General features: G+C 36.4%; 2 protein-coding genes and 1 long non-coding RNA gene across 3 annotated transcripts; 1 reads left to right on the forward strand and 2 right to left on the reverse strand.

Moving 5' to 3' along the window:
* The first annotated feature begins 4,470 nt into the window (after positions 1-4,470).
* LOC127148106 (uncharacterized) lies at positions 4,471-6,634 on the forward strand. The gene is made up of 2 exons (XR_007818751.1): positions 4,471-4,890; positions 4,966-6,634. It is a non-coding gene; the product is annotated as an uncharacterized LOC127148106 (long non-coding RNA).
* A 936-nt stretch (positions 6,635-7,570) lies between these two features.
* On the reverse strand, positions 7,571-9,519 carry LOC103494286 (F-box protein PP2-B10-like). The gene is made up of 3 exons (XM_008455407.3): positions 9,185-9,519; positions 8,315-8,433; positions 7,571-8,213 (listed from the first exon to the last, which is right to left on the reverse strand). Exons 1-3 carry the CDS (start codon positions 9,476-9,478, stop codon positions 7,745-7,747), a joined length of 882 nt encoding a protein of 293 aa, XP_008453629.1. The 5' UTR covers positions 9,479-9,519; the 3' UTR covers positions 7,571-7,744.
* A 963-nt stretch (positions 9,520-10,482) lies between these two features.
* LOC107991240 (F-box protein PP2-B10-like) lies at positions 10,483-10,962 on the reverse strand. Its single transcript, XM_017045897.1, has one exon. It carries the CDS (start codon positions 10,960-10,962, stop codon positions 10,483-10,485), a length of 480 nt encoding a protein of 159 aa, XP_016901386.1.
* Between the last annotated feature and the right edge of the window lie 402 nt (positions 10,963-11,364).

Consider the following 11,364-nt stretch of genomic DNA (forward strand, 5'->3'; position numbering starts at 1 on the left):
ATTGACCTTGACTTGCGAGAATTTTCCTACCTCTGGATCGAAGGAGAGAAAGTCAATGAACAAAGGCTCTACCAGCCTTTTATCATGAATCTAAAGTACTCGAAGAGTGATCGACAGTTGAAGAAGAAGTTATTCTTGCAGACATATATATGATTCTCAGTATATTCAAAAATCTTGTATAAGAGAAAGAGTCAGGATCGAAAGAAAGAAGCCTCAAAAGGCTAATCAGACTTGAACGCTAGGGATGAAAGATAAGATGGATCGAGTAACTCGACTTAAGAGGAGGAGAACGAAAGAGACTGAATCCACAAAAAAAATAGAAATAGGTTCAGTGGTTAGTTCAAATACCACTAGGCAAGGATCAAAGAAATTCTCGTCTGCAAGGAATGCAGATAAGGAGGTCTGGGAAAAGGTGAAGAATGGATAAGTTTGATCTAATTTGCTTCAAACTAATATTCCTTCACCAATGATAATGAGATCTATTTGATCTCAACTTGCACTCGGATTCCACTCCCTTCTCTCGATTTGAAAGGTATGGCAGGATCAAGATCAAGATTCTAATTTCATATCCTCGAGATATTTTGGACCTAAATAATATTCTTTGATTTCTTCTGCTACCATCAGAAGGATAGGAAATGGATGATGAAAGAAAAGCATTCTAAACTTCTACGTCACATCCCCTCTTCATTGATATGAAGAAGAACTAATAAACCTCTCAACTGCTCAAGAAAGAAATGAAATCAGATGTCTTCCATTTCATAAATTTAGTTAGAATCCGGTCTCGGTGAATTAGATCAACCATTTCGTTGGAATACAACTCTTCAACTATTTCTAAAAGTTACCCCTCCTTTGATTTAATGGACTGGTCGAGTTATTTTAGTGTGTCTTTGTTCTCTCACCTTTCATTCAAGCCTTGTTCATTTCTTTCTCTATAGCTCCAGCGTAGCAGATAGCCTGAAACTTTTGTTCATTGATTATTTATCCTTTATTTAGAAGGAGCGAAAGCGAAGCTGTAGCAAAGTGGACAACCTTAAAGCACTTGCTTGATCCTTTCTTTATCCTTTCTTTCGAAGGAGACCAAGAAAAGAGAAGAAAGAGGGAGCGAGACCCCCATAAATCAGAGGTTAGGAGGATTTTTCCTTTTAGTAGTTGTAGGTTTGAAGGCATCAAAATGCAATTCATACTTATTTGAGATTGATTATTTTCATTGGAATTTGTATGTGTGAAACAAAGTTTATAGACTCGAAGTTCCACTTCATTTCCAATAGAATAGGGACTTGGTTAGAGATCTTTCGGCAGTCGCTTTTCTTGTCTAAGTAGAAGGATCAATAAGATCTATCAGTCAAAGAAAGGAAAAGTGGGATATTTTTTAAAGGATTAAAGCCTATGGTCTCAAGATGTCTTCGCTCGATCCGTAAATGAAGAAAGAAGCAACTTGATTCACAGAGATAGAGGAAGGAAAGGTCGCTTCTTCCACGGCAGCTACTTCTTAAACAAACTCTCTGATCGACCTAACTCCAAAAGGATATAAGTGATAGCTTAGTCCAACCCCTTTCTCTATTGAGACTACTGACTCTATTGACTCACGCTTTCAAGAAAGAAAGGTAGAGATTTGATTTGTCGAGAGAGCTGCTCTTCTTCTTCCCCTATTTTGAGTTCAAATTTTAATACGGAAAAAGGAGTGGATGGAACGAGGTATAAAAAGACGCTCTTCTTGTTCTCATTGCTCCAACCCCATTCATCCAAAGCTAAAGCTTCCTTGCCTCCACCCTCTCTGCCTGATCCGGGGAGTAACGGTTCATCATGGATTTCAGACTCTTATAGGGGTCAAGGAGAAGTAGCGCCAGCTCAACCGCCTCGATGAACAAGGGTCAATGAAATATAAGATTCCTTCCTCCTAATTAAGCTACTCTGGACCTAAAACTCCCACTTCTACTGCAACTGCAAAATCAAGAAGGGATGAAAGATCCTTGATTTTGATTCAGAGGACCAAGGAGGACTAGGCAACTTCTGAATGAAACTTCTGCTAGTGCGCCTTTTTCTTTAAATTTAACCTCTGATTTCAAAAGATCCGCAAGAAGACAGTTAGTCATTTCTTACTATTCCTATACCCAAAACTACTTAATCAAGTATTTGGCTAGTTTGCTTGAAGCAATAGTGAATTTATAAAGAAAGACCCGACTCACGGCTTCCTATCTCAAACTCAAGGATGACGGACATGGCTTGTAGCACCTCTTCGAAAGTAGATCGAATGTGTAAAGAGAGTTTTCGAGGAAAGCATATCCTCATAATTCTGCACCCTCGTCAGAATACTGCTTCGCCCTAACTCGATTTTCAATTTGAAACTTAGACCGCTTCGTCTTCCTGAACTCTGGAACCCCAAGATCTCCTTCGCAAATTCTTTGCTCCTAGAATGAGTCGTAAACTCGAGATCTTTTTGTACCCTAGCTTCGAAAAGAAAGAATTCCATTTTGTTTCTTCCTCATGAAACTCCAATGCATTCCCGAAATAGGTCAAGCTTCAACCTATCTTCTTGGAAGAGCTACTTCACACTTGTCTGTGTCCTCCAGACTGGTCTCGGATTTCATCCTCAACTTCAGAGTAAAGCAACCTCACTTTTGATCCGCGTAGTGGGCAGTCTCTCAGCTGAACTTCCTCATCCATCTCTTCATCCTCCTCCTCGTAAACTCCCCTCACTCAAGAGAGAATTACATCGTTGGCTTCGCACCCTAGGTTGAAGGAATAGAAAATGAAGAAAGAGAATAAGGAAAGAAAGACCCTACCTGGGACTGAGAGCCCCAATATCCACAGCCTTAGTCTTTTAGTGGATAAACAAGGGTCCTCAATGAATAAGGCTCGACTGAAAGGAGAGGGCTTTGATTCTCTCATTCACGATAAAACCAAAATGAACTCAATTTTCATCAGTGACTAAAAAAGAAATTGAGAAATATCAAGGCAAAGTTAAAGACTTTATTTGCGGAGTGGGAATATCGGAATCACTAGGCTTTCTTCTATTAGTTGCATTTTGGTCTGACTTGGAAGACTCTTTTTCAAAGATAAAAAAGGGCAGACTTTGCTCTATCTACAAGCTTAAGAAAAAGAATCGAACCTCATATTCTTACTCAACTATTCAAAACTTGACTATGAGAGAGATAAAGAAGATCTTTCAGGTCGAATGCTCGACCTAGTGGCAGTTGCGGTCCTTCTTCTTCTTTCTGTGTCGGATGCCTCATCTCGAGAACACGATCGAGCCTAACCTACTAAACTCAATTTCTAAGAATAGAATAGTAAAGTCAATCATAAAAAATCTAGGACTTCAATAATCAACCTACGGACTCAAATAAGGGGTCAGACCTCCTTCTCTGCCCGCTGGGTAGAAAGAATCAATCGATAAAGAGAAATCATTCAATTCACGCATAAGGAATGCATACCCTCTTAAGAAAGCGAATGAGACATCATTCCACTAATCCACAGGAAGAATAAGAGGAGCCTTGAGCCTAAGTTATCGATCCTTCTTTCCGGACCAAGTCTCTTCTTTTGATCATGTGAATGAATGTGAGAAATGGATTATTTTGAAGAATTTGGTAGGTAGGCTTTCTCAATATTCTTTTAGCCTTGTATTTTAGTTAGCATGAACTAGCATTTCAAGTCTTCAGAGCTAAGTTGCTCCTTCACTCTTGGATCTAGGTTCTAATCAGAATAGTAGTTCTGATCCGAAAAGATCTCATAAGAAAAGACCTTTCTTTGGTGGTCGAAAACTAGGTAGCTAGACTGAAGAGGCGAGGGGTCAAGGCTCGAGCACCTCATAAATATTTAGTAGTCGCAGGGAATCAGAATCGAGGAGAGAAGCCCATAGTATTTAATAGGATTTTGAAATCATAAATACGAAAGAAATCATCAGTCATAATTGAGGGGTTTATCAAGCCTGAATTACACTGCGAAAGTGCTTAAGATTATTTCAATATATATGAAACTATTCCTTTATCAAGCTCGAATATGAATTAGAAGTTTCTAAAGCTCTTCTAAACCTCAAAATAAGACGAAAGAGTTCTTCTTTTCAGAAGAGCTTTCTTATCGCATCAAAAAAGAAGCTTGCTTTTCTTGTGAAATGAGAAATTCATGGATAGGGAGGATTGATTATTACTTTCTTCTTTCACACCCCTTAAATCTAATTATATCTGCAAAAGACTTAGAAGAGAATAAGAGCTTGATATACCCCTTGAAAAGAGAACCACTTATATATTACTTTTGCCCCATTCGCTGCGAGGAATCTTTCTTTCTTGTCTGATGCCTCATCTATTCTCAGTCTTACCTTTCTCTTCTTATGGTGGGAGTTTGTCCCATAACTCTAATTATAGGATGAGTCAGATCAATCCGTAAAGTGAGTTCATCCCTTCCATTTCTTCTCCTTATTCTGAATATACAAGAAAAAGAATAATAGCTAATTTAGTCTCTCTTCCTAAATTAAATAAGTGCCCACAAAGGTTGGAATCTTAGATCGAGAACTTTTAAAAAGAGACCAGGTGCGGAAGGGGTCTGGTCTTGAGGGTTCAAATGAGATAATCTATTTCTCTCAAACAACTATGAAATCAAGGTGCGAAGCAAGGGCAAAGAATTTGCGAAGGAGCGATGAAACCAAAAAATCATCCATCCTATGAAAAGAAGGGTATGCACAGATGGGACATATCCCACCTAGATTCAAAGCTTGGTAAATGAAAGAAATGAAAGAAGGTCGAAGATTGACGACAGCGGGCTCTGCAGCAACCGAGACTGAATTCCCCTAAAAAACAGTTCTCTTTTGCTACAGCCGCAGCGAAACCTGAAAAAACTTCTACGACAGCCAATCCACGGACTCTTTTGCTTGAAGTTTCAGTGGTTTTCTTTCTCTGAGTATGATCTCTTTATAGCCTCTTAATACAATTATTTTTTATTCTGAGTGTAATCTGATAGATGAATTACTTATAGAGGATCCACGTGGAACCAAAGAAGCTGATCGCTAGAAGAGGAGAAAGAGGAGACCGACCGTAGGGTTGAGGCATCCATGCGCGGAAGTGGAAGTTCTGAGCTTGGTAAGCTCTAAAATGAGCTATGAGGCCTAACCTACTATTTGGGAAGAATTGCATTTTGATGCCTCTGCATATCCATTTTGCACCCAAATTTCAACCTCAATGAAAAAAATAGGAGTTCTAATTAAGCTACTCTGGATGTCTCTTTTCTTAACCCATTATCTTAATATGGGATTTTGACTTTTAGGTCTTCTCTTGGCTCCTTCTTCTTATTTTATTAGAAGTTTGAACCCCTCCATTAGGAGTATTAAGACCGCTCTGAAGGAGTCATGAAATTCCACTCAAATAACCCGATTGAATCAATGAGCAAGGTCTCAATTGAAAGGAGAGAAAAGAAACATTAGATTTTCTATTATGCGAAGAATGAGAATTCAAAGTCTCCCTTTTCTTTATCTTGATCTTATGATCTCAACTTCTAGAAATTTGCCCGCCTTTCGCTTCGCTTGGCATAGTCATACTGATAATAGGATTTTCTCATCATAAAAAAAAAAAAGATCTTGCCTTTCTTTTTGCTTGCACTCAAAAAACTAGTATTAGAATAAGATAGTCGACCTTGGAATAGGGGTTGATTTTGCAGTTATAAGGAATAAGAAGGGCATAGTAATTTAAATCTTTTTGAAAATCATATCAATTTCGGTGATTCATTCTCATCCTTCTTTTATCTCTTTTCATTTGATTAAGATATTGAATTTGACAAATACCGCTATGTGGGCGTGCAATAAGCCCACTCCGCAGGCTCAGATTAAGGGAAGAGAGAAGTAGTAGGGTAGACCTCATTAAGGATATGGAGGAATGAATGTGTGAATCAAGCTAAGCACCTTAACGAGGGTTTGGTACATCTTTAGTCTTGATTCTATCCCTCTGGAGGAAGGAGCGCTCAAAGAAAGGTATGAGGGTGTCGAGTAAAAGCTCCTCCCAGAAAGTCCGCGAATTCCTTATTCTTAGGAGTGCATTATGAAATAACTCGACTCAAGAAAGATAGTCGAGGGGCAAAGCGAATTCCTTATCAAAGAATTTGAGAAATCCATATTCAAATTAATTTCATCCTCTTGACTCGTTCATTGCATATTACTAGATTCCATATGAACTCAGATTTCAGAGTCCGGTCAGTCCTCCGAACATTCCTTGCAATCAAAACCTTGTCGTGGAAGTCACCATTGGGTTGAGATCTAGCGCAATAGTGAACGAGAAAGGGAAGAAGAGAAAGAGATAGTTCTTGTCTCGTTGGATTCCCCAACAGTGACTCATTCAATCACCTCCTAACCCGCTTGAGTGGTCTTCCTTTCTTCACCGGGCTTGGACCTTTAGCTTTCACGATTGAAATCCTCTATTTGATGTTAAATCCCCTTCTTCAAATCCTACGTGGGCTTATGGTCTCGCTTCTTCTCTCAACTGAAAGAACGTAGTTGCCTTCCTTCTATCCTATTCTTTTTTATCTCTCACGTAGGAAATTCATAAAAATTAAATACGAAATAATGAAATATGATTGATGAAAGAAGTTTATCTCTCACGTAGATGCCCGTGATAAGTTCCAGTATATATAAAAGGGGATAAATTTTATTTCTCCATTTTTCCTGTACATTTTAAGGGTTCACGCTAATTTAATTAGTGATGATTTTGTCACTAAAACATAAATTGTTTTTTCATGACTTATTTGCTAACTAATTTTGGGTGGAGGAGAATTCTAATTTAGGGGGGAGTTACATGGGTTATGAACATTAATATTAATAATGACTAAAAGAGTAAATGGAATGGAAAGAGTTTATCACAAGACATTTTTATTAAATATTTTTCATAAAAGTTAAAATTCTCTAACGTTTCATAGTCCTAAAAATTAATAATTGATTTTTTATTTATATATTTGTAGAAAGGAGATGGAGAGTCAAATTTTGAGAGAATTTTAAGAGTTCTTTTTATTTGAAACAATCTAAATATAATTCTGGAGGAGCAATCAATTTGGCATTCTTCATTCATTAGGTTTATAGGAAAGAAAACCTAACATAAACTTCATGATAGGACGAACCATTAAATTGACATTTTATATCATGATTTTCTGTTTTTGACAAGATTATGGAGGTGAGAGTTCTTTTAGTAGGGTGAAATAGATTATGACAACATAACGAACAATGAAAAAATATTCAACTATTGAATAAGGTGCCCTATCAATGATGCCAAAAATAATTCAAAGAACTAAGAGAAAATAGAAAATTTGAGTGTTGGTAAGATATTATCCTCAATAGATTATTTATCTTGTTTAGATCTGAGAAATGTAGAGTATGATTTTGATGTAGTTTAATCGTTTTAACTGCATAACATATGTTTGATTGTTATATTGACTTTGTACTTGCAATTATTTAGATTATAAACTTATCTAATAATAACAAAACGGATGTTAACCAGAAGTTTGGTTGGCCAATAAACTATTTTTAAAAAAATTGTTTTCTAATATTAGATCACATATTAGGGTATTCTATTAAATTTGAAAATATAGGCATCTTATTCAATTTATAAGATAAATTGCACATGTTATTAACTAGTAAATAACAAATATCAACAATCAGACTAAAATCTAATGTAGGGTTTCTTTTAACTTCTCTACATACAAAATAAAACAAGGTTTTTGGTATCATGACAATAGAAGTCCCAACATGAGTTTGAAGAAGTTTACTCGAGTTCATCTAGTCTGGGTTGATTTTAGGCCTAATCTCAATACCTTGAACAACTAGGCTGTTCTTGGAATCAGTACACTTGAGATCCTTGAGAATGATTTCAACTTCATCATCTCCACCTTTATTGTCAAACTCTCCCAACTCAGTTTCAAACCAATCATCATCTCTCCCCCTTGGCTCTTCCAACCTTGACATGTTGTTCGTTGTTAGATTGCTCCCTGCTTGTGGTACATGTCGGCGCCGTTGAAGAGGGTCATCCAAATAAGGGTCCAAACAAACAGTCTTCACAGAGTGTTCACTACCAACAATTCCCACCATGGCATCAACAAAATCTATATTGAACCCAAAGTATCTACGTTCCCTCATCTTGAACACAATGTAAGCTGCATAAGTTGTTGTAGGAGACAACAATCGACTGCTTATCTTTCCACGTATTTCAAGCCACCATGCCTTGAAAATAACAACTACTTCTCCAAACCTGATTCTCACACCCAAATTAAAATGCAAAGAATCAGACTCGTGAGGAAAAGAAACTGGAGAGAAAGAATGGGACTTGAGCCAATTGTTTAGAGTTAAAACCTTGACTCGGGATGAGATTCCCAGGTCCAATAGACAGAGGTATCATCCCAAACAATTGAAAGGTCCCTTGCTCCAAGCATTAGGCATTTCTTACCACTCTGCTTGTCCAATGATAAACTCTGCTACATACGAACGACTGAATCCACTCAATTTATTAATACAAAGAGAAAGTAGAGAGCGGCTACACTGATTCAACAGCTGACAAAAGATATGCATATGAACATAATGGCTTTTTATAAAGAATTGGTAATCAAATTATCACAAATGTGTATATAGAACTATAAATGATTTATACTTCAAAACTCGTTACCTAAAATTGGAGGGACCAGATTACTATTTCTTGCCCATTCAAGCTTAATAAGTCGAAGTTGAGAGCATGTTAAAGGCATATAGAAACCGAAGAAGAAAATTTAACCTCAGAATATATAATATACAAGTGATATTTAAATGGATTGTAATTTACAACTTTCTAGGCATCCAAAGTTTAACCCCTTTTTCCCTTGTACAAATTTCATATTCTACTTGATTTGTTGTCAATTGTTGATGGAAAGTGAAACTCTGGTATAGAAGAATAAAACTGGTACACATGCACTTGATAAGTTCCTCAAACTCCATTGAAATACAAGCACTTCTACATATAATTTCAAAAGTTTCTGTATGAATCCGAGCATGGGCACGCTATGGTAAAAGAGGAATTATAATAAAATTAGCTTTAATGTTTATGGAATTTGATTGAAATGTATTTTATGACCCTAACCATTCAGGAAAGTATTTTTTTTTTTGTTACAATATAAGGAAGGGCTTAGTACCGACCACTCATCCAACTCCGGCCACCATCAATTTAGAAATCGAGAGAATCGGAAAGGTTACCTTCTTGGCGTTATCAATGAGCAGCGGGCTATTGCAAAGGGAGAAAAAGATCTCCTTCTTCGAACTCGTAATTGGATCAAAATTCAGGCCACCAGGTTTGCTCCGAGAAATCAAATCGTCCAAATCGTTAGGCAGGAATCTGTCCCACACAATATCGGACTGCGCCGCTGCATGGAAAACCCAGGAAACCGCCGAGGACCTGCAGGCATCTAACGGAGTCGTGAGCGACAAGATGTTAGCTATTACTCCTTCCGGCAGAGAGGAGACATCGGTTCTTCCTTCGGTACCCTCCATGGTTTTTTTGTTGGCAAGGGATAGTTTTATTTATTTATTTTAATATATTTAGGACAAATACAACAAAATGGATCAAATTTTTATATCTCTTCTAAGTTTTTAAATGAATAGAAATAGTTTCAATTTTTTTAACATTCATAACAATTTCTCATTTTTAGAAAAGAAAAATCAAAGGGATGATCTTGGTCGTGATCAAGATTCAGAGCAACAAATAATAAAGCAAAGACAATTTTGAAATGGTTATGGAGAGTGAGAGAGTAAAAACTGGATTCCAATCATGTAAAATAGTAGGTAATTTCAGCATGATATAACATAAGAAAAAAATACTTCAATTTTAAAAAGTATGTCATATTTCATCTTCTTCCAAAATTTAATAGTCGATGAACATTTTATTTCATTGTATGACATTCCTTTTGCAAATATGATCTATAAAAGTCTTGCAAGTTGTACAACTTCGTTTTCTTTTCCAATAGAATCGATAGGAGCAGTCTTACAAATTGCAAATATATGTCACACTTTATTGGTTTGCTAGTAAGGTGCTTGAAAATGGTCTCTTTTTAATATTATATTTTTTTCTTCTTTTTCTTTTTACTACATAGGAATAAGGCTGCTCATGTGTAGTGGAAAGTTTCTCAAATTCTTGTAATTTTCTTGTATCTTCCAAATCCTGTTTCCCATTATTAACGACAAATTTCATTCTCTAGTTTCCTTCGGTGGGATTTGATGAGGTTAGATAAAATAAAATAAACTTCGTTTTCTTGTAATGGTTTTAATAGTTCCATTTCGTTATTAGTCATTTCGTTTTGCTTGAGCTAAAAAAATTTGAATTTGTTGATGAAAGTTGACAGTGAAAAAATATTAAGAACGCAAACTTAATTGGCATGTCAATAAAGAGGTACATGATCCTTTTACCTTCCTTATATACACAAAGTAACGTTTTTGGTTTCACTTTGATGGCACTAAAAGTGATATCATGCCTACAAAAAAGGTTTCAAGGAGTTCATCTAAGTAGGGCTAGTTTTAGGTCGGATATCTATCCCCACAACCACAAGGCCATTCCTTGAGAGAACAACGATTGTCCTCCCTAAGAATGACCTCAACTTCATCATCTCTTTCCCATTAGTTTGAAACTCTCCTAACTCAATTTCGAACCAACCATCAGATCTCCAGTTTGGCTGCTCGAACTCCGACATGTTCTGATTGCTCTGCCCATGGTAGAAACTGGTGCAACCAAGATGGGCTATTATCCAAGTCAGGGTCCAAACAAAAATTCTTACTAGACATTCATCGCCAACAACTCTCGACATGGCTTCCACAGGATCAAGATTGAATCCATAGTACTTGCGTTTCTTCATCTTAAACACAAAGTAAGCTGCATAAGTTGTTGCAGGAGACAACATTCTGCAACTTATCTTTCCACGTACTTTAAGCAAACATATGTCGAGTAGCACGACTACCTCTCCAAACCAGTTTCTCAAGCCCATATTAAAAGATAATAAACCTGAAAAGTGTTTTAGACTTATTCTTAAATATAATATTATCATTAAGGTGGTCCAATTGCATTATCTATTATTTATCCATTTTGGGCTTATTATTTTATTAGGCCGATTAGGTTAAAAGATAATGTCATAATTGAACATCATGAAGATGGGTGGTGTCTATAAATAGAACCTTAAGGATTGGTCCTCTTACTACCTCATTAACTATTTTATTCTTCCCATCAAGAAACCTAAATTAAGTCTTAAGGGAAGGCAAGTGAGAGAAACACAATTTCTCAAGAAGATTATTTATGGATCAAGATATCTTGTTCTTCAACTAAATTCAATTTGTAAAATTATCTAGTTCAAAGATATTGGCAATTATTGTTATATACAATGTTAGGATTT

The sequence above is a fragment of the Cucumis melo genome, chromosome 2, assembly GCF_025177605.1.
Source record: "Cucumis melo cultivar AY chromosome 2, USDA_Cmelo_AY_1.0, whole genome shotgun sequence".
In the NCBI taxonomy this organism is placed as follows: domain Eukaryota; kingdom Viridiplantae; phylum Streptophyta; class Magnoliopsida; order Cucurbitales; family Cucurbitaceae; genus Cucumis; species Cucumis melo.